The sequence below is a fragment of the Aquila chrysaetos genome, chromosome 3 (genome assembly GCF_900496995.4).
Source record: "Aquila chrysaetos chrysaetos chromosome 3, bAquChr1.4, whole genome shotgun sequence".
Classification (NCBI taxonomy): domain Eukaryota; kingdom Metazoa; phylum Chordata; class Aves; order Accipitriformes; family Accipitridae; genus Aquila; species Aquila chrysaetos.
The window spans coordinates 76,262,624-76,285,996 of record NC_044006.1 but is presented as its reverse complement, the minus strand read 5'-3'; the positions used below and the strand labels follow the sequence as shown (position 1 = coordinate 76,285,996).

Here is a 23,373-nt window from a genome sequence, read left to right as displayed (position 1 = left end):
GTCACTGGTGACATACCCAGTGTGGGAGCCATGGCTGAATTTCTGAAGAATAACACTCTGCTCAAGAGAAACAGTGTGGTCTCCAGGAATAAGCCAGGAAGCAAACCTGATTTCCTATAGCCCACTGATAGCTTTCGACCCTCCCCAGCTTATATCCATTGCCAGCACATGCAAAGGCTCCATATCCCATTGCCAGCTGCTTAATCCATTCCTTCCCACCCCACTGTCAACACAATAATACCCCACTGAGGAGACCCACCCACCAGGAAATCCCCCTTTAACACCCTGCAAAGGAGCAGCCAGATTTATCTCTGCCGCTGTTCTGGAAAACTAAATGAGGACTCATCTGCTCTAATCCCCTCTTAAGATTTCAAGATGAGGCCTGTGTTCGCATATTAGCATATCTAACAGCTCTTGTGTGTGCACTGCAAGGCTACTGCTCCATGGAGGTAAATCACGTACCGACACATACATCAGGTACCCTACTATCTCCCTCTGAAGACATAAATGACTGAGTCTTTGCAATGACCTCATAAAAATGCCTGAAATGAAGACTTGGGTTAAATGGGCTTTGAGATCTTCCTGAAGAATGAATCGCATGACTCATCCAGAGCCTTCTGCTAGAGAGTTTGGGGACCGCTCCTTACATGCCATGCAGAGCATTTCCATTAGCCTCATTTTTGGCATGGCAGCTGTGACTTCCTTGGTGTAGGTAGGAAATAGGCACTCCGGTTTGAGGGAAATTCTGAGGTTTCTGCAGCTCCTTTGCACTGGAATGACAGTGAGGCCTTTCAAGACTTTCACAAGTCTTGAAAAGCCTTGGAAATGTCTCAAAAACCTGTAGGCAGATGTCAGCCATGGAGAGGCTGAAGTTTTGGGGTGAAGGTGTCTACCTGGGATGGGGGTGACTGAACATTTTGGTCACTGCTGCTCTTGAGGCTTTGCTGTTTCGTGCTGAAAGGCTGAAGTTTGTTAGGGAACACTGGGAGTGTTAGGGAGCATAAGTTTTTGTGGCTTGTGGTGGGTGACAGGAGGCTGGGAAGGACTAGGGAGGCCAAGGGCCACCATCAGCACTGACTGGCGTGGCACCGCGTTCTGAGTCACGCAAGACTTCTGTTTCCTCAGTGTTATACCACCCACTGCGCTGTGCGTAACACACCCAGCCTTGTTGTGGGGAGTTGGCCTGGGCAGACTTTTGAACTGAACCACTATTACACAGTTACCTGAAATTGCTGGAGACCGAACTTTCTGACCGAGGTTGTGAATCAGGTCTGGGTGATGCTAAACTGAAGACTGGGTGATTTGATCTCAGCCTTTTCCCAAGACCCAAACCAAGTTGGTCCTTTTAGGATAAACAAATTCAGATGTTCGCTGGGGGTTTGGGGGCCATGTTTTCCATCTAAACTCCTTCATTTTTGTAGTCCCTGCCTATCTAGAAGCAGGAAATATTAATATATCTGCTAAGCTCCTGAATGACGTTGTCCACTAAAGAGACTTGTTGGGCCATGTAACAGGCAAGCCCAAGAGTTTTTACTCCTCCCATCTAACTTGGGAGAAGCATCTATTTGGAGCAATTCATTTTCAGGCCCATAACCGTCAGAAACTTTGTTTTGCCAGCACAAATCCCAATTCTCCTTGCCATACTCAGTCCTGCAAGCCTTTTGCTGGCAAGTCTGGAGCTGCACTGAAGACGTGAACCATTTGCATGATTAAAGGTTGCAGGACCAAGCTGATTAGAAAGATTCAGCAAATTCTCCAATCAGAACATTAGCACAGATCCACTGGGTAAGGAGCTGGCTCTGGGTACGTAGTTGGCTTCTCCTCAGACTAACTTCCACTGGTTTCCACCGAAAGCTGGAAGTTCTCAGCTTCTCTCAGGACTCATCTCTGCACCTGCAGAGTGAATTCCTGTAAATATTGTTGCGGTTTTGGTGGCTTTTTCTTTATAATATCAAAACCTGCTGCTTTGATTAGAGATTGGGGGGGGGGGCTGAAATCTGACAGTGTTTTCTGGCATTTAGTCCCTAATTGAAATATTCCCTTGGGGTATTTAAAAAAAAAAATTAAATTGGCCCAGATATTTTTTTATGAATAACACTTTAATTAAATTTTTACATATTAAATGTACATCAATCGAAATAGTTAGACAAATAGCATGAGTGTTAGTCATGTATAAGCAAAGGGATGAATCAGTCGAAGACTGCGTATGTTACAACAGCCTCTCCCTCTGAGGGCACATGTGAGATGCTGAAAGGCAAGGGAAATTAACATGAGAGATGGAAGCGAGTGAGAAGAGGGAACATAGAAAAAAAAAGGCCAGGAGAAAGGCGAGGTACCCAGTGGAATTAATAAGGTAAGGACTCCCTCGCTTACGCAGGCATAAGTCACGGAGTCAAGGGACCTGAGCTCTATTCCCAGCTCTGCCACTGATCTGCTACGCACCTTCACAGCATTACTTCATTTTCCTCTCTTCCTTCCACTTCCACCTCCTCCTTTGGTTTGCCCAGGTTAATTTGACAAGTTCTCCTCCATGTCCACTTCAATCGCAGCTGGGGTGCTGGGGCTAGACTTTAGGAAGAGCGGTCTAACGGTAAGGGTAGTGAAGCATGATAGATTGCCTGGGGAAGGGGTGGGAGCTCCGACCTGGGAGGTTTTCGAGAACAGGTTAGACAAACATCTGTCAGGGATAGTTTAGGCAGAATGAATCCTGCCTTTGGGCAGAAGGGTAAGAGGTCCAAGTCTGATATCTGTGATTTTTAAGGTTTTCTGGAGCAGGAGCTCAGGCTGCCAGTGCATCTAGATATCAGTTTCATGAAAAATAACAAGAAGTGAGGTGTCTCATTAGAGAAAGTAAGATTTTCATAGGAGAAAAATACTCCTATAACAAGATGCACCCCTAATTATGCTGGCTTAACTTTTTTGCCACTCCCACTGAATTATATAAAGGTTATTCTGATTTACAGCAGGCCAAGAGAAGAATCAGGCCGCATGTTGTTCTGCTGATGGCCAAAATATATTTTTTACTTTACCCGATTTATTCAGTAACTGATTTTCAAAGACATTTCCTAAGGGTTCTTGGTTGTTCTTTTTTTTTTTTTTTTCCTGCGCTTCACATATCATCTATCCCCACTCATTTCATAGGGCAGCAGCAGTGTTGCCACCGAGGGAGTTTACATTTAACAGCAAGAGAGGAATCTTTAGCAGTTCCCATCCCAAGAGACTGCAGGATGCGTAGCTTTGATTTAGTTGCTGTAAGATAGGCAGGGATGAAAGCGATGTGCACTGTCAGTAAACCCTTAAGGTACTGGGTTCCTCCAGCAGTTTGGCAGATGCCTTCCTCTCCCACTAAAGTCACCGAAGACAGTGTAGGCAGAACAGGTCATCACCCTTCCTCACCCCCCCCAAGTTAATATGCTGGATAAGGAGCCATGAGTTGTTCCCACCAACTCTGGAGTGCACACACCCATAGCCGTGGGGCGTGGATGCTCTTTAAGAACCTGTAGCAGAACAGCAGATGCAAAATCAGGAATAACATCATGTCCAGTCGTCAAATATGAAGGCAGGGCTGACATAAGAGCAAACAGGCATTTGGTGAATTAAAAGCAGCAAGAACGCGAAGTATAAGCTGGAATTGCAAGTTTTCTTGCAATCAGGTTGGCGAAGCTCTGGAAAGCCTCACAATGTGAAAGAGAAGAAGCAAAAATACTGTAATGACATATAGCCTGAGGAAGGGAATGCTTCATCAAAGGAAATGTTATCGTTTGGCTTAAAAATGGGTGAACCCAAAGACAGAGATCGAAGCTGGATCAAAACCCACAGCACCTGCCTCTTCTTCCTACTCGCTCACAGCCCCCGTCTCTCTTCAGAGAGACTCCAATCCCTACCTGGAGGTTATTCACATTCTGGGTGCCCATCCTTTTACTTGCCTGGGAGGGCAAAACCCATGTGCAGTACAGACTGGAAGAGATCATCTCCATAGGAGAGAGCATCTCTGCACAATTCCAGCTCCGCTCACCACGAGGGCTGACGAGCGTACGGCACGGGGCTGGGCGAGAAAACTGCATCTCTGTAATTAGGTAGGTGGGCGTTATTTGAGTTTAAGAAACCTGGGCAAAATAAGGTAAGCACCAGATTAATGAAATTGGCTTGTCTTATGAATACAAATGATGACTGGTTGAGAAAGTTGCCTGGAAGTGTTTGGTATCCTTTGCTTCTACAGCAGGTTTGGGGGTTTTTTTGAGGTCAAGTAGCTATCTCATGCCGCAACAACTGTGCTGCAGTTCTGATTATGGGAAGAATCACGTAGCAGCAGGAGAACTGAGTCTTGACAACATCTATACACAATTTTGAAATTGTTTTGGCGTCACTGGTACAAAAATCTGCGTGGCTGAATGAGGAACAGAAATCATCATGCCTGAGAGCTTCTTGGTGGGCATCAGAGAACCCAGACCATTCTCCTAACCCAGGTTGGATGTTCCAGCTGAAGACAGCTCACTCCTTGAGCTAGCTCCTCATCCCTGCAGTAAGAGCATGTGGCACTTGCACACGCCACAGGATGAGAACTGCATGTCACCCACTTCACCAGTGTGGGCATGGGCACGTGGGTGGACGCTTGTCCATGACAAGTAGCCCATTCACATTGGTGGGGGCAAGGTAGACACTGTTTGTGTGTGTGAGAGTTTCACTGTTTTAAATCACCAGTAGATACAAGTTATGGCTATTTTATTGTTGATATTATTATTATTTAACCCCTGTCTATCATTTGAGTGAAGCTCATGGAAAATCTCCATTTATCTCATTTCTGTGGTCTTATATTCACCAAGAACTCAAGCTCTGTGTCATATTCTGGGTGTGACAGATTGCCAGGTAGTCTCCTAGCCAAGTATTCACCTTGCATGTTTTTGCTCGCCTTCCCAAATCAAACTGATGACATTTTCAGCCCAGCAGGATGACAGGCTAACTCTTCATAGTAGTTAAATGAACTGTTATTAGGACATATGTGCAGTAGAGGGTGAGGTCTACTTTCAAAGCGTTGTGGTGCAGATCCTTTTCTTCAATTTTTAAGTACTAGGACTCACTTTTCCATGTCTGGGACCAACACCAGGCTGATCACCGGTTCACAGACTTGTCTTAGCCATACTGTCAATGCACAATGGTGTATGGAGGGATATCTTTTTTTTTTTCACTTTTTCTGTTATGATTATTCTGATCGTGTCTTCCTAGGACTGAAAGATTTGAGGGAATACCTCTTAGAACATGACTCTTGGTCATAAGAGTTCCTGCAAAGGCTTGGCCATAAAAAATCTACACATGACAAAGTTCAGGGTCTGCACCCACTTGACCAGCAGATGTGTTCATGGAGGGTAGAGCTATTTCCTTCAGAAAAGGGTAATGTAGTTCAGTTCTTGATGTGACTGTTTTGGTTGGGTGAGCCAGTAGATTTGTTAGTTTGCCCACCCTTAGAAGATGCGGTCCTTGCTGTAGTGTCCTTACATGCACTCCCTCCGTGATGGACAAGTACAGAACTGAACACAGCTTCAAACAAGTGTTCAATATATTTAGCTCCCTTTTCCGCTTGCAAATTATACAAGAGCTTCAACTATAATCAGAATATCTGTCATCCAAAGCTTATCTGCTGACTTATAATTGCTTGTAAATCATCCAGTCTGTGTCCGGGGCTTTGCAATTTTCTTATTCCTCTCTGTCTAAATAGATCTGCAATCCCCATTGCTTTAGCAGCTAGCTGTGACCTCAAGTGCTTGGGATTAGAAAGCTGGAAGATAATGACTGCTCTCCATTTCACAGGTGGGCAACTGGGGCAGAGGCAGGGCAGATGAGCTGTTTGAAAGTCATGCCGTTTAGGACTGAGCCCCTTCTCCCTCAGGAAGCACAGATCCAGCCTCCAAACCATGCTTCCTCACACGAGCTATTTATAAAAAGTGCCTTTTGTGCTTTGGGAGCTGCATAAAACTTTTCTGCCTCCCCAACTGGGTGAAACTGAAACCCAAAAAGATTGCCAAAGCCTGCTGCAGGGGGGTGAGCAGTTCCCTGCAGTTCCCCCAGCACCCAAAACCCCCTCCCTTCTCCAAATTGAGCCTGTAAAGCAAAAACTTCTGCAAGCTGAAAAATTGCTTAATTGCCTCAAATTGATTCCACGGTTTTATTAAGATATTTTCCCAGCTCTATTAAGGTTAATTATTTGTATTACAGTAGACTCTGAGGCCCCAAGCAGAGATCAGGGCCCCATTGTGCTAAATACTGTACAAGCACATAATAATAAAATCACTCCTTGCCCCAGATAGCTTACAATTACGTGGAGAGCTGTAGTGGAAACATACCACAACTCATATGAACACCTTTTAGGAGAAGCTAGCATGGATTTTGAAAGCCAAAAGGGTCCCTCGTGAGAGCCTGGGCTGCTTTCATTGTGCATGCTCCCAGCAGTCCCGTTCTTCTTGCTGAGCTCCGGTGGGAAAAAATCAAGGGAGAATATTGACGTACAATTGACAGAGGAACCCCTCACCTGGCCCAAGGCTTCATGATGGGAAGCAGGGGAAATAGAGAAGAGGAAAGAAAAGCGGGGAAAACAAAACAGGTTCCAGTGCTGCTTTCCCTTTCACCTTTTGTTTGTGCTTGGAAGCTCGGCTGCGGGAGGTTCATGAGGGAGCTTGTTTCCCCGGGGATTTCCAGCCTCATTTTTGCAGACACAAAGCGTTCCTCAGTTTAGGTAAACATTAAGATGAGCACCCAGCTTTCAGCTAGCCTTGCACCCGCTGCCGCTGCCTTCCTCCGCTTCCCAGCCGGGGCGAGGAAGAGGAGCAAAAATGCCAAAGGGGAACCTTACCCTTCTCCTTCCCCCTCCTCCCACCTCACTCCACGGCCAAATCTCTGCGGCTGCATCTCACCCATGCGTGGGAGATACCGTTTATCGAGGGGTCAGCACTGCGGGAGCTTTTCCGCACCTGCAAGCGAGCGGGGAGAGTTTGGAGACCTTGAAGCCTTGCTGGAGGTGATGCTCGGGGCTAGGAGCGTGGCAGGTTTTGGATGAACGGCCAGCTGCTGGTTCAACCAAGGGTATTGCTTGTAGCCCGGGAGCTTCTGAGCTCTGGGAGACCCTCTGGGGATGCTCAGGAGGTGCCTTGCAGAAAGACCACGCACCTCTGCATTGCCCACCTCTGTCTTGTGCTTTTCCCAGCATCGCAACCCGGGGTTGAGAGGACGTGAAAGGCAGCAAACCGTAGCCCAAAACCAGGGGAAAATCCAATTGTTTCCAAACACTAAACTCAGGACTCAAGCAGAGCAGGAACCTCTGGAGATAACGCCGGTGTCTGTGTGTGTGTGTGTGTGTGTCTGTGTGTAAAATGGCCTTGCAGAATCCCCCAGCTTTAGCAGGGCTTTGAAAAAGATCTGGGTGGTGATTCAAAATCCAGGTTATGACCTGTGACCTTTGGATGAGAAATTGTTGCCATTTAGGATGTGTTAGGAGGTCCATCCTTTTCATCAAATGCGTGTTTCTTCTTGCTGCGGGAGGCAATCACACCGGTATATCATTAACTCGCAGAAAAGGAGGCTGTAAAAGAAGTTGATGGGGGACCTTAGCCCACACCCTGCTGGGGTCTGCTCAGAGCACAATATCCCAGCGACCATGAGATTAAGCTAAAGAGAAAAGTGAAAATGCTTTTCACGATTCACACGCCCTTTAGATTGTTTTATTAAACCATTTGAATAGGGATTTCCCTTTCGGCCGACAACGGGGCCCGGCCAATGCATAGTTCTAGGTTGCTATGACTTAGTTGGTGCTGGCTAATCACAAGTGAGGGCAAATTTCATATAAAATATCTCGGGCCATTGTCAACCTAATGCAGCGTGACAGTGCCAGCACAAAGGGGGATTCATTCACCCCAGCAGGTAATAAGGACGATTTGCCATACCAACCAGGCAGTCTCGAGGGGGGCTGTCAAATACGATCAGAGCAGCGAAATGGAGCCTCACATTCCATTCTCAGGTGGGCGAAGGCGATCCTTTTGTTCGACCATGTTGCTCCTGATAACAGAATACAATTTTTTTTTTTTTTCTTCCCTGTATCCTATTGACCAGCGGGGCTGTTTTGCATAGCAGTCTTTGGGGCTTGCCTTTTTTTTTCTTGCTTTTTTTCTCGAAGCCAGAAGGCACCCCAATGATCCTTTAACCTGGAACGCACCCCAGAGAATTTCACCCCAGTCCTTCCCCGCTCCTTTTCCGCCTTCCCCTTTCATGAAGGACTCGGTCCTGCCACAATGAGCACGCTGTATCTCTGCTAATAACCCCCAATTGGCACACAGTTTCCTTTTGTCTAGAGCTTCCCAGGGACATCGGGCCTTTGGGGAGACGAGGGGTCGGGGTAATTTGAGGCTGTTCGAAGGGCCGAGAGGACCGTGCTGTTTCAGTACTCGAGACGACGATGAAATATTCAGAAGAAGGCATTTGTGGGACAGCGGGAGGGGGGGGGGATCAGACGCCGAGTGTTTCACACATGACCAAGCCAACAGAAAGACTGATAAAACGTGCTTGCATTAAGCAGGGTAGGTAGGGAGACATACATGGTAATGATTAGATCAACAGAGAGATAGGGCGATAGAGAGAGAGATAGAGGGATGTTTGCTTTGCAGGTATCAGACTTGGGTTACTGATACCAGACCGTCCTGCTGATTTGCCTATCTTGGGGGTCTGGTTACCTGCGATCACCTGGGGTTATTTTGACAGTAGCTAATTAGCAAAAGCATTCCAGCCCTCGACCCACCCTCTGCTCACACGAGGGCTTGGAGGGAGGCAGGGAGCACCGGTCCGCTCCCAGTGCCGCGCACGAGGCTCCCGGGCTGCTCCGACATCTGACAATCTGGCTCAACCTGAAACAGGTAGAGCCTGAAAGGTTTGGAAGCGTGAGCACCGTGCTGGAGGTCGCAGCTCTGTTGTGCTGGGTGCAATGATAACCATAAGCAACCAGCAGAAAAAAAAGTAAAAAAAAAAAAAAGAAAAAAAGAAAAAACCCCGTTGTTCAGATGTTTTAGGGGAACTTGGCCTTCAGGATTTTACAAGCTGTGTTAATCCAACCTCCTTCAATCCAACATTCACTCTTATCTGTATCGCCTTCATGTTCCCTGGCAGGAATTGCCCATTTAATAATTTCCCTCCAATGATCTGAATCACAGCTAATCTGATCAAATGTCTTTTTACGGCCTTTCATCTTCCCAGGGATGTGTTGACACTAGCACGCTGGTTCAGAGGAAACAAGAACTCAATCAGAACTTCGTTCAAAACACAGATGGGACCCAAACCTAACCTTTCCTTTAAGATATGCAAAAGTGTGGTTAGCTTCTTGTTATTATGCTTCGCATTTGCATAAGTCTTTGCATTTAGGGGCCTGATTTTTAAAAGGATAAAAAAGTCAAACAAACCCCGGAGCTGGATTTTGATGAGAAACAGTGCAGAATCAGCTGGGCATGGAGTTGGCATGGCTCTCTGTGAAGAAGGGCATAGGCTGTGGCATCACGCAGAGCCCAGCACGGATCTGCGGGGCAGCTCCTGGCTGGCATCACTCGCTGCAGCGTGGGTTGCTCCGAAGCTACATTTCTCCCACCGCTGCATCTGCTCCTGGAGCCACCCCATTTCAGGGTTAGACCTGAAAGCCTCAATTACCTGCAGCCCCCAAGGACTACTGGTTTTGCAAAGCAGCAAATCCCCAGGCTTGGAGATAAACCCACTTGGGAAATGCTGCTGAAGACAAGGGGAACTGAGACAAACCTACACACCAGAAGACGGCAGCCGGTGTTTGGGTTTCATTGGTGTATGGCTCCAAATCACCCAGGTCGGTCTGTAAATCTACACTGAGACTGTAGTCTTACAAACAGATCTTGGAGGAATGGACTTAGTGATCCTTCTGCATCCAAGGGATCCCAGGCAATGATTTAGGCTCTGCTCTTGTCCGAAGGATCCAATGCAATCATGCCCTTCTGGACAGCATTGATGGGGGTTTATATAGCTCTGGACATGTCTTCTCTGTGCAACTCAGAGCCACTCTGGAGAGTCCTGGATCTACTGCCAAGACCTATAATGGCTCTAAGCCCAGATGAGGTGCTGACAAGAAAATATCTGTGTCCACACAGCTCAGCACAGAGGCAGCTCAAGGTACTGATGTTGTCATGGAAGCATAAGCATCACTCCTAAGGGAACAAGGCATCATGCAGTACTGGGTGAGGAGAAAAGTCCTCCCTTTTGCCCTTCTCCTCTGTAACGTTGTAGGCTGAAAGGATGCCCAAAGCTCAGGCTGGAGAGATAAGTTGAGCTTTCTGTCTCTGTCCTCTCTGGACAGTATGCCAGATGTGGTCTGTGGTGTCAGTCAATAGTGATCGCCATTTGCATGAATTTACGAGTGGGGTTTTTGTGCCATGATATATGAAATTTTGTCCATTTTTGCAAATGGGGAAACTGAGGCAGAATTTCGGAGTCGCTCGTATCCGGAGAGGGACCTTGTGCAGCATTTGTAGCCCACTGGGTGAGGCAGCCACCCGACTCTGATCTTCTTAAAGCCTCCAGAGTCTTCTCAGAGTAACAACAAGGACTTCCCGACTGATGCCGCTGTGATTGAGCCGAAAATCAGAGCCAGGGCACTTGGCTGCTTGGTGTTTAGACTTGGGAGTGACACCAAGTAAAGAAATGAAAGCTTTAAAGAAGCTCAGGATCTCTTCCTAAAGCTTTGACTTCCTAAAGCATTTTCCAATATACCTAGTATGAATACAGTGTGTGCCATCCAATTTGGGAATGTGCTCTGTAGAATCATTCACCCTCCCACCAGGAAGCCTGGCTTGTCCCCTCCTTTTATAGACCTTGTGTTGAGCACATCCAAGGCCACAACTTGCTCCTCTCCACCTTTCCTAATGGGTAGAAGGTGCATCTTCGAAAGCAAACAGCAAGCGTGGTACAAGCATCCCCTTTTAAGGGGTAAGGGGGTAATTGGGGAGCCTTCGGTGCCAGGCCAGGAGATGCTGTTGCAGGAGACCAACATGCTGAGGTTCGTGAGGATGGGTCAGGGGAAATATGAACACTGGAAACAGGGGCCTCTCTGGAGAGGAGCTGAAGGAAGCTTGAGCCTGAGCCAGACAGCTTATGTAAAACCCTTTCAGTTGGTTTATCTGATATGGGATCCTCTATTGCTACAATCAAGAGGAATGTGGTGAAACTGAAGCTCGCCTGCCTCCAAGGCCGTGAGAGCCAATATTTGGTTTCCAACGTTCCCAGTATTTTCCCCACAAGCAATGTCAGGCTCACAGCAGCCGTGACACCTCTGTGATCCTCCTCCTCTTCCTCCTCCTCCTCTACGATGGGAACAACGCTTGTTCCCCTCCAGTGCTTGGGCACTGTCTCTGCAGCACGGATGGATCTGTCAGCCGGCATGTGCCAAGGGGTTCCCTGTTCTCCATCTTCACCTGGTGCCATGCCAATATTTAATAGTTCTGATTGGCAAACGATTTACTTCTTTGTGATCATAAAAAAAAAAAAAAAAAAAAGGCTTTTAACATTTTTTTTCCCACCTTCCCTCCTCCTTTCCCTGGGGAGAAATATGTCCTGCGCTCTGAGATGAGACCCTTCATTTCTAAGAACCACAGAATCATAGAATGTTTTGGGGTGGAAGGGACCTTTAAAGGTCATCTAGTCCAACCCCCCTGCGATGAGCAGGGACATTTTCAACTAGATCAGGTTGCTCAGAGCCCCATCCAACCTGGCCTTGAATGTTTCCAGGGATGGGGCATCCACCACCTCTCTGGGTGACCTGCTTTAGCATTTCAGCACCCTCACCATAAAAAATGTCTTCCTTATATCTAGTCTGAATCTACCCTCTTTTAGTTTAAAACCATTACCCCTTGGCATATCACTATAGGCCCCACTAAAAAGTCTGTCCCCATCTTTCTTATAAAAGGGTAAGAGGGCTAAGAGGTATATAAGGGGCTCCCTTTGGTACAAAGAGCATCGTAAGGTGGGGGCCATCATCCCTGTGTCCTGTACCCTCAGTTTTTGGCTCTGAGGGATCTTCTGGTTGGCAAGTTTAGCACAGAGGCCAGGTGGGCGGAGGGACTGGAGTATCTTCTGCTGGTATCTGGGACAAGCAAGGCTGCATTGCTGCAGGTGGTCCTTTCTTATCCCGCACACAAATTTCAGGGCCAGCAGGCAATGCCGTTCATGTTAGTATAAGCCAATAGTGACGTCTGCATATGTTTTTGCAGCTCCTGTGAGCTCTGACTCACCAGTCCCGTTGGATTTCACTTCTGCTATTCAGAAAGTAGCTGTGCCTGCAAGGCTGTCAGTGTGAGCCTAAAGAAATCCGCTTCTCCTGGGGATCGCCATCTGCTTAACAACTGACGAGGCTTTGGCTCAAGGCAGCTCTGAGAGGTACCCTTCAGAGCTGAGGCCTTCCTCCAGCCTTGGCTTCAGCGTAGCTGCAAATGAGGAGCAGGCACTGACTTTTATACCATCAGTGCTTCAGCTCCTGCATCCACGGTGAGGAGCATTTGGTATTAATCTTTTCTGGCATCCTTTTACATCCAAAGTGGTGCAACATGGCCTTTCATTCAAGCCCTTCTGGTTTAGCCTTCACCATGGAGGTGTTTATGGGTGTCCCCTCCCACAAGAGAATGGCACAGCTCTCCTCCCACATCTAGGTAAGGGGGGTCTCCTGAGGGATTCAAGGAGGAAACCACGGTGTGCTGATAGCAGCTGGGTACTCCTCTCTATACTACGGTCAAAAATTCACCTCACCGGAGTCAAAGACTGGGCTTCCAAAACTCTCAAAGCTCACTTCACGAATTCCTCACCACCTTCCTCCATTGGACAACACCTTCCTCCTCTGCGATCCCCATGATGTCTAACCTGCAAGAAGGACCCCAACCACAGTAATCAGGGGGAAATTGAGCTGTTAGGACAGTCCCCCAGTGTAAGAGGCAGGGCTCTGCTGACTCCGAATACCAGAAGCACTAGTCTGCCCCCAGTTTTATTTCCAGTTTCTTGGTTCTTGGGGTTTATTTAGATTTTTTTTTTTTTTTTTTTTTTTTTTTTTTTTTTTTTTAAATCCAGAGTCAATGTAGTGTCAACTGTTGTGCAAATCCTAACATGACAGCTGTGGGTTTGTATCCCCTCGAGCCAAGGAGGGAATTGAAACCCTTTCTCACACTGCCTGGGTACATGCCCTACCAGACAAAGGTTGGAAAGACTTTACATCTTCTAAGAGATGGGTGTCTAAGTGTCTCAAGTAGCTGACACAAGTGGTAGCTTTCTCTTGTCTTTTAGCTTTGAAAAACGAAGCTCAGAGAAATCAGCATGTCTCCTCCCCACAGTCCTGCTAAGCAGATAAGATATTTTCTCCATTTTACCCCAGTTGCTAAGTGACTCTCCCAAGAGCACTCAAGAAGTCTGCGGTGTCAGAAATTCAAGGCTTGCAGCCACACCATTGCAGTGACTTTCCTAGTGTGGAACGAGGATTAGGATCCTCTGTTCAGGAGTAGACATGGTGGCTGGGAGGGGTGGCTAAGATGTGAGAACTCTTTCCTTCACTTTCACACATCTCCAGGAGCAATCTGGGACAATTCTATTTTTTTCCATTTTGTTTATACATTATCCAGCCCCAAAAGCCATAAGTCAGTGTTTCACTCCAAGGGCCATGTTTCAAAAAGGATGGTGACAAGGTCCTGGGCAGTAAAGGGTTGTTGGCATGGGAGGTTTGTCTCCACAGAGCAGAGTCAGTAGCTGTCCTGGAGACATCAAGGTTCCCTTTGGAAAGGAGCTTCCACACCTTCAGGAGGACCATCTAGAAAAGTGGCACACTGAGTGGAAAACCCTTAAAGCAGGGTCTGTCTCTACTGCTTGGCTATCTCTTCTCCAGCTGCTGAGGTCTGCTTCCTTCCTTGCAAGATGTACAGCCCAGAACCACCTCAAGCAAGACATCTTCCTTCCTTCCTTCCTGCCTCCCTTCCTTTATTTCTTTTTTCTTTTTTCCTTTCTTTCTTTTTCTTTCTTTCTTTCTTTCTTTCCTTCCTTCCTTCTTTCCTTCTTCCTTTCCTTCTTTCTTTCCTTCTTCTTTTCTGTCTTTCTGTTTTTCTCTCTTTCTCTTCATCTTAAGGCTGCACAGATCTCACTGCTTTCTTTTAAAGAGCAGTCAGTGGCAACAGCAGTGCCCCCTTTCTAAAATAGCACCTAGTTCTTCGAACTGTGGTCCCAGACACAGGACTTGCAACTTCAGCTCCCAACACATCTGAAGGTGGGTTGCATTGCCCTGTCCCCTGTGTTACCAGCCGGCCACTGTGCAGGGAGGAAGGAAAGATTTAGGCTGTCAACAACAGGGCTCAGTACTATGGTACAAAGGTGGTAAAAAGGGACTGTAGCTTTTTAAGACCAAAATAAACCATTATGTTCATCCTTCTACATAGTCCTTCCTCCCACGTACCTGGGATATCTACCTGACCTGGGGTTAATCATTTAGTCATTCAGAGAAAGATTCAGGGAAAATAAGTCACTGTCTGGGCAGAAGAACACATGAGAGCGGGTTTCATACATTAGACAGTTCAGATATTTATGTGGTTATTCATTTGCCTTCCTCTTCCCACAACTTGATGACCCTCTGTTTGGCTCCAACACCTTCTGCCCACAATTCTGAAGACATCACTGAATTGAACATTGCAGGGTCCTGAGGAGATAAGCAGGATTGTCCTCAGGTGTATGGAGGAGGAAGCAGAAGCACAGATTGACTAAAGGATTTGCCCAAAGTCACATAAAAAAAGCCCTGCGAAAGCAGGAAATAAAATCTTAGGTCACCTCATCCTCAGGCCTCTGAATTCCCATATTGATGCTGCTTGGCCGTGTCTTTTTGCATCCCAAGATGCTTCTGCTGCTGAGATAGGGTGGTCAGAGGTGTTTTGCACAGGACATTCAGGCTCTCAGCTTCGCAGACAGAGCTTCTTAGGAAACAATGTCCAGCAGCGACCAGTGACTTGGAGACCTCTGCATAGTGGGCAGCTACAAAGCATCCCTAAAGGTCCTCTGTAAGTCTCAGCACCTTTTTCACTGATAGCCAACCCCCCGCAAAAGGGTCCAGAGCAGGGTACCTTGAAGCACCAGCCATCCGTGCCTCCAAGCCCTGCAGGGAAACTTAAACAAGCTGAAGCCAGAGCTTTGGTGACCTTGTGCTGCACTGAAAACAAAGTGGTTAAAATGCTCTTAAGTCACCATCCCCATGAGGTATTAGTCCCTATTAACCTTCTCTTGCCAGATGACTTTCCAGAAGGTCTCTTCAAGTCATAATGAGCTGCTTGTCTCCTGCTACCAGAACCACCCAGAGAGGAATGAGGCGACCTGACAAATATACTGCACTTTCCTGTTATCTTTGCTAAGTCTCTTGCATTTTTATATGGCACCTTAATAACCCCTCATTTCCATTACAAGTGCATGCTTTCCTTCTGCTTATCTGTATCTCTATACACTCCTTCTCCATTCCTGCAGCCACACCGCCTCTGGCTACAACCTGGGGAGCTCTTCAGAGCTCCGCCGGGTCAGGTCTGCTTAGTAATCCGAGGACAGTCCTATAACTTAGGAGGTGGCAGGACGTGATTCACGCGATGGCACTCTTCCATCTGCGTCAATATTGAACTCGGTGCCTTAAGTTAGGGGTAGGAGATGTAAACCCAGTGCCCTAATTTCATGGAGTCATTAAGAGATCGGCTGCAACTTTCTCAAGAGACAAACTCCTAACCTCAGTGCCCGGGGCCAGATCTCAGGTTCTTTGCTCTGCCTGCCTACATTCCCCAGGTAGTTACGATCAGATACAATGCTATTTGCTTCCTGTTGTGTGCTGTTAAGTGGTGGCTGCACTCCACCCCTGGGGTGGCTGCATTTCAAAAGCAGGGGAGTGATTACGGAGTATACAGGCTGTAAAAGGCATTGGGCTCTTTCTGGGAAGAGGAGAGCTGAGTATAATCGGTGCTTCTTAAGGCAAATCCTATCAATACCCTCCTGGAGCTGTAGGCTTTCAGTAAGGGCTAGCAACAGTGGGAGTTTAGGTAACGGACCTGGGATTTAGGGCTGGGGATCTACAACTAAAGCTGTCCTCCTGTAACTCCTTGTTCAGCTGCAACCAAGTCCTGGCAAATGCAGAAAATCTGCAGACCCTCTGGCTGCATTGCCTGAAGCTCCCTGGGTTTTGGTAAGCTCTGCACCTGTATGCACAGAGAAGCACTTCTGTTCTGAGCTAATGGCTCCTGCTGAAGCCCAGGTGGGTGAAACCCATGACCTGTGGACTCCTAAACCAAGGCCACCCCTCTCATACCCACACAGGAGAAGGTTTTCTGCACAAACGCCATGGATGTAGATGCTTTCTTTTCAGCCCCAGCACGGCAAGGCACAGGGGCTCTCCATGGCGTTTGCAAACATCAGTTCAGCACCTACAGCACCTTCCCAAATAGCCAAAGGCCTGGATCAGGTCTCTTCTCCTGAGCAGAGGAAGGGGTGATTCCCAGGAGGTGAGAGCTAACCTACCCAAGCAAGTTGCTTTAGCCCCTACAGCTGTCAGATAGAAGGGGGAAGAAGAAGAATAATTATCGTCTTCCTCTCCAGTCCATGGCACAGCAGCATATCAGAGGGTTTCAAGATTAGTTAAGCCACAATGGGAAGAGGTGGAAGGTGTGTCAGGTATTCTCTGGTCAGGCTTTATACCCTCTACCTCCCTAACAGAGGGTAATGGCATTCAACCCACCAGCTTATCTGACTGGCTTCTACCAGAAGCCTTTGCATTTCACAGACCCCGGGGCTGGTCATCAATGTCCTTAGAGACGTCATACAAAGCTCCCCACCCCCAGGATTTGGTCTCTGGATCCCATCTGGGCTTAGGCAAGTGCAAGATGCCAAGTCCCCAGTCCTGTTAGAACTCGACTTATCTGTTCATTCTGAAAAGCTGAGCTTTCACACAGCTCAGGAACTGCACGGTCACCGTTTGCAGGACGCTGGGATCCTCCAGGCTGGACAGATGCTGAACAAGGGGTTTTCAAAATCACATTGTGGAACTGAGGGTTCCTGCATTTTCCTTTTTCGGTTCTAGCCCTCAGTGACTTACTAACCTCACGATGCGCATTGACAACACGTTCCAGGACATTGCTCATACCTTCGGCTTGTAAGTTCATGCACATTATTTGATTTGCATATTGTTGTATTTGGTAGTCTTCCCAAAGCGAAGCGGTGCTGCACAAGTTCTTGCTTAAGCCTTCAATCCAGCCGGGACTGCTCTGCAAGCATGCAGTTTTGATTTCTCCCCAAGAACATGTTGGCTTTTTCGCTTGGCATATTAAACTCTCTCTGCATTAGTAAAGCCTGGAAGCATCTAGAAAGTAAAGATTAAGCCAAAATGCCTGGGGAAAGCTCAGATCAGCAAAATATGGTGCAGAGAAGGTTTGAGTGGTTTTGAGTAGGCACCTTGTCAGCTGATGCAAAGCTCAGTAGAAGCTGGTGAAGCTGCATCAACTAAAAACCTGACCTTCTACCTTTCTGGATCCATTCATATTTCAACACTGTCCTTGCCTAATCATCTGAAAGGTTATCAGAGACAACATGCTTTTTTGGCTAACTGGTCTATAGGCACAAGGTGAGCTCATGCAGGGAATGCTATAGGAGGTTTAGGGGGCCAGTTATCAAAATCATTTTGTCTTCTTAGAATTGCCTCAAGGGTTTGAGAATAGCCCTGTTTATGATAAAAATGCCATTTTGCTGAAGCCAAAAAGCATTGCAAGTTTTCTGAGGCGTGGTGTTGAATTCCAGAGTCATTTCTAGCGAGTGAAGAAACATAATGAGACTAAAACTGGAGGGGGGGAGATAAAACCTGATATTTTTGTATATTCCTCACTTGCAAAGCAGTTTGAAATGCTTGGGTTTCATTTCAACACAGTGTAGAAAAAGCACTGGCATCCAGGAAAGCCAGCCTAATGCCGAGCTGCCCTTCCCCACCCAGCTCCAGCTAGGATGAAAGTCTATGAAGGAAAGTCTCCACAGAGACTAAGGCTCCTCAGTCCCTAACCATGACATCTTTTGGCTGATCCCACCCACCATCCTTAGGCAATGGGTAGAAAAGGAAAGCTCATTTCCAGTCCCCTTGGCAGGGGCCTTAATTAGGTAAGTGAGCAAAACTTTGGATAGATGCAAGATACCATATATTGGACACTGTCTCGAAGGGAGCTAGACAGCCTAGGAAAAAGAAAATGGCCTCAGGATGGAGGGTGGGGATAATGTTTAGTTTACATAGCGAAGACTGGGGAGTATCTGGCCATGCTGGCATTTTCCTACCTTCCAGCCATGAGCAGCTCTCCCAGTCGAGGGAGGAGGAGGTACTTTACCTGGTGCTGGTCCCACCACTAAGAGTGGAGGCTGTCATTAAGTGTAGACCTGCATTTTCCATGTTATGGGAACATAGCCCAAATTCTATGCCTCTGAAGCCAAGACTGCAATTCAGGGTATGGCTATGTGGTGCATTGCCTGCAAAGTAGCACATAGTATATTCTATATGCCACCTGAAACTCAGGTTTTTGTTTTGTCATGACCCTATCCTAAGACCTTAGGATGACCTTAATCAAAACTTCTTGGCTGACCTCAGTGGCCTTAAATCAAGCCTAGTCCTGTCTACACAGGAGCTTATTTCCTGGTATAAGAAAATGTCTTTGGAGTAGGTCCAAGCAGGACCACAGGGAAAAGGAAAGTTTCTTGACCTTCTGCCATGCCCTTGAGAGAAGGGGTTCACAGGGCTGGTCAAAGCCACGCGTGGTCCCTTCACTGGCCACTATTCATTGATTTCTCTCTTTCACAGCTACCAGGGAATCAGCCTTTGTCCATGCCATTGCCTCTGCTGGAGTGGCTTTCGCGGTGACCAGATCCTGCGCCGAAGGCTCGGCCACCATCTGCGGCTGTGACACCCGCCACAAGGGCTCTCCTGGGGAAGGCTGGAAATGGGGGGGCTGCAGCGAGGACGTGGAGTTTGGAAGCATGGTGTCTCGGGAGTTTGCAGATGCCCGAGAGAACAGACCAGACGCTCGGTCAGCCATGAACAGGCACAACAACGAAGCTGGAAGGACTGTAAGGACATTTAGTTTCACCTTTCTCGATCTCCCTTTAATCTTTTCTTACCTGCCATAATGAACAGTGGGAGGGAACTGAGGGGAATAATCAAACATAAATCTGGGCAGTTTTACAGCATGAAACGATGATACCTGCCCTGTGATAGTTCTTGTCAGGGCGGTGATCAATGTACCCAATCTATGAAAGCTGCAAGTAAATTCACCCACCTGGATGTAAATATCTACCTCGGAGTCAGTTGTCCAGACCTCTTTTACAGAGAATGGATCAAGACAGACAAGTCTAGGATGGGATTTCATCCCAGCTGGAAGAAGACATTTGAAATAAATAGCTCAGTTAATGATGCCCTAACTGTGCCTGTTCCCCTCCATTGGCTGTAGGAAGAAGGTGACCCGTACAGCCGGAGATGTCTGTACTGTAGACATCTGAAGTTTAAGAGAGATGGACCAGGGTTTATGGGGAGGATTCAGCTGCTTAAGCGAATGCGTTTGAGTATAAACTGAGATATCCTGAAGTATCCAGCCTGTCCTTGGGCTGCTACTGGGAAAGACTGTGTCTCTTGCAGTCCTCTGCCATCTTGGGACTGATGACTTAGACACCCCTGGAGCTCACAAATGGCATTAGATGTATGTGTTTTGGCACGTGAATCCTAGCCTGAGTGCAACTGCCCATTCCCCGGGGGTCACCACTCTGCTCTGTAGGCTTGAGGGTGGGGAAGAGCAGGAGAGCACTTTCCACCATGTCTCTTCTCGGCACTGTTCTATTTCCCGGGGAATTTTTAAAGAAAATGAGAGGCAATGCGGCTCTGGTACCTCCTGATTAAACTTGGACCATGCCCCAAAGCCAGCTAATGTGTTTTCACTTCAGTCATGGAACAAAATGTATAAGGGAACAGAAAGCACAAAATCTTGCACTTATCTCAGTGACTGCCTTGTACACAGTGAATCTTTTCCGTAAGGTGGAACAATCCCAATAAGAGAACATTCTCTTTTTCATCTCAAGAATAGCCTGTAAATGCCAGAAGAACATAATCTATGGGAAATAATTTGTGAAACTGAACCACAAACCTCTTGCTAATGGAGACCGTGCTGCAGCTTCTCTGAGATAACAGCATTTTTTCTCATGTAGTAAACTTGAGATAGCTTATCCCTCAGTGGAAAAAAGATACCCTCACTGTAATCAGAAGAGATTAATATGGTCTTGTTCCCTCAGCAGAAGGCCTTACACATATCTAGGAGGACATATGACTGTGCAGTGAGCTATAGCAAAGCCACCACATGTGCTAGGAAACATGAGGCAAAAAGGACTGTGGAGAAGCTGGATAGAGTGGAAAGGAGGGATTTGCCGTAAAGTGAGAATCCTTGGAAAAATTGAGCTTTGAGCAAATGTCCCTGTGATCACAGGCCTGCAGAGGTCTTTTTACCGTAAGTCTTGTTACTTGACACTGAGTTATTTTTGGACATTTTACAGATGTCAAAGATTAGAGAGCAGATGTCACACCATTATCTGAAATCCTACTGTTTTATAAAGCACTAGTGTTTTCCACCCTCACCGTGCCAGCACTCGTGGGGTAGTTCTTCCAGGCCTCCATACTCAAGCGTTTCCAGCTAAACCTGAGCCATAGGCAATGTTTCATATTAGTTCCCATATGAACTCAAACCCTACCACTACGCCAGAAGCTTTGATTAAGTTCAGCATGATTATATGAACCAAACATTTTGTGGTTCTCTCTCATCGCTAATTACAACCTCCTTTGCGGCGGGTGATACTCCGTAAATAACACAGGAAAGCACCTGGTGAACACCAAGGTGCTGATTCATGGCAAATCTTTTGGACTCAGGCTGGCACTAGTCTGTTCACGTACCCGGAAATTTGCTGATCAGTCTGAAAATGCAGATTATCAAGTAAGTTGCATAAGGCTGTCTCCCACCTCAGAATACTGGAGGGCAACACTTCTAGAAATCTTTAGACTAATTTCATAAGAGTTAAAAGTGAATATCAAACTTTTGGGATCGATAATCAACTTTCCATTTATTCCAGGACAGTGTTTCATGTTGAAGTCTAAGCCTTTCAAAATCAAAAGTTGGGCTGCTTTTTTTTTTTTTTCTTTGAAATTGTTTTAGAAAAATCATAAGCCTGGCTTAAAAATATAAATACATTACTTTTCAGGTTTCTGAACATAACTGCAGCAAGGCTAGAACCTTGTTTACTTAAGTAAACATGAAACATATGTAAAAGATAGAATTCTGTGCTAGATGGTGAGGACGTTTCATATTTGTTTAATTTCCAGTGGAATAGCTGTATATTTCATTTACAAAGACATTGTTTTAGTAGGTTTGTGTGTTCTTCGCTTCTCTGCCTAGATATGTCTGAATTGTGTTCTTGGGCGATAGTACTGCAATATTCACACACGAACATTGATAAGGTAGAAGTTAGTATGCACAGAAATCTCTTCATCCCTTAGTGAAAGCACTTGGTAGATGCTTAAAGTTGGAGTGGGAATTAGAGATAGTCACTGAAAACAATAAAGTTGCAGAGGTTTTAGCTGCCTTAGACCCAGCATCTGTGCAGGGCATTGACTGGAGGATAAGGTGATTTTTGTTCACAAGCATGTAAATATATCTATGAAAACACAGCAATTCTTTAGGAAATCCTGGCTAAATAGCAGAATGCAATATGTGTTTTGATTACAGGCTAATGTCTTCTTCTTTGCCTTTCCTCTGCTCTTTTTCAGTCTATTATTGAACTCATGCATCTTAAGTGCAAATGTCACGGCCTCTCAGGCAGCTGCGAGGTGAAGACCTGCTGGTGGTCTCAGCCGGACTTCAGGGTCATCGGTGACTACCTCAAGGACAAGTACGATAGCGCTTCTGAAATGGTGGTGGAAAAACATCGAGAATCCCGTGGCTGGGTCGAGACCCTCAGGCCCAAATACAACTTCTTCAAGGCCCCAACTGAGAAGGACCTGGTTTACTATGAGAACTCACCAAACTTTTGTGAGCCCAACCCTGAGACAGGTTCCTTTGGGACCCGTGACAGGATCTGTAATGTCACTTCCCATGGGATTGATGGTTGCGACCTTTTGTGCTGCGGCCGCGGGCACAATACAAGGACTGAGAAACGGAAAGAGAAGTGCCACTGTATCTTCCACTGGTGCTGCTACGTCCGCTGTCAGGAGTGCATACGAGTCTACGATGTCCACACGTGCAAATAAAGCGGGCAAAACCCTTTGCTGGGCTCCAAGAGGAGAAATGGATTTGAGCCTACTTCCTCTGAGGTTGCAGACATGAGAGAAGTCTACTTTTTTGATAATAAAAGAATAAAAACTTAAAAAAAGGCTAAAACTGGTTGGATAGAATAGGTCTAATGACTTCTGGGCTATCCCAAGGTACATCTGGCAGTCACACAAGTTACGCCCAACGATGCCTCCTGTAGGAGACAGCAGTTTTTCAACCAGCCGACAACACAGAGCTGGAAAGAAGAGCATTAGCAAAAGCATGGATTTGCTCTGCTCTCACCCACCTGAAGTGACTCGTGTGATTAAGTGTCCTTTGAAAGACTTGCATCTTCCTAAGTATCTCCTTTTCCCTCAGCCAGGCAGAGGCTGTGTTGGACAGCAGCGCTAAGATTTCCAAGATCTATCTACATACCCAAATGGCCAGACTCTGTGTATAATATGAGCAACAACAACAGCAGCAAAAGAAACAAAAGCAGATAAATTAATGATTTAAAAATAATGCAAATACTCTTTTGCTTTTGCCCTGGAACCAGACTAGTCTACAAATATATAATAGAGCTGTAGAGTGGGCAGGCTCTTCGCATGAACTTTGTAGCATAGTAACTTCTGCCAAATTTGACACAGGATTCAGTGACACCTGTAGAGAGGGAGGGAAGGAGAAGGAGAGAAAGAGAAAGAACTGCTGATGGTTTCCTACAAATGCCCTGTTGGCACACAGGTGATGTGCACAGTACGGAAAAGTTCAGTGCCTGATATGTGAAGTGAAGAGGACTCAGTGCGTGCATTGAGGAGATAGTCCCACGAATGGAGATGTTGGCCCAGTACATGGCTCAGCCGACGAGTCTTCCTTGGAAACATGCGGTGCAGAGCAAGTTTCCTGGGGTTGGACACTCGCTGCTAGATGTGGGACATCCAGCTCCTCAGCATCCCAGCTTGTTCCCGTAGAGGACGAAAGGGAAAGTGTTTACCCCTCCCAACTCGTTAAAGAATGCCGTCACCAACAG

The 23,373-nt window shown here is 46.7% G+C and overlaps 1 protein-coding gene across 1 annotated transcript in view; it reads left to right on the top strand.

Moving 5' to 3' along the window:
• The window catches only part of WNT3A (Wnt family member 3A), an 87,469-nt gene extending 64,439 nt beyond the window's left edge, over nt 1-23,030 (top strand). Inside the window, exons 3-4 of the mRNA XM_030009238.2 lie at nt 18,866-19,131; nt 21,866-23,030. Of these exons, the coding sequence (XP_029865098.1) occupies nt 18,866-19,131; nt 21,866-22,345 (746 nt within the window). The 3' untranslated portion in view covers nt 22,346-23,030. The remainder of the gene's footprint in view (nt 1-18,865; nt 19,132-21,865) is intronic.
• The last annotated feature ends 343 nt before the right edge of the window (nt 23,031-23,373 follow it).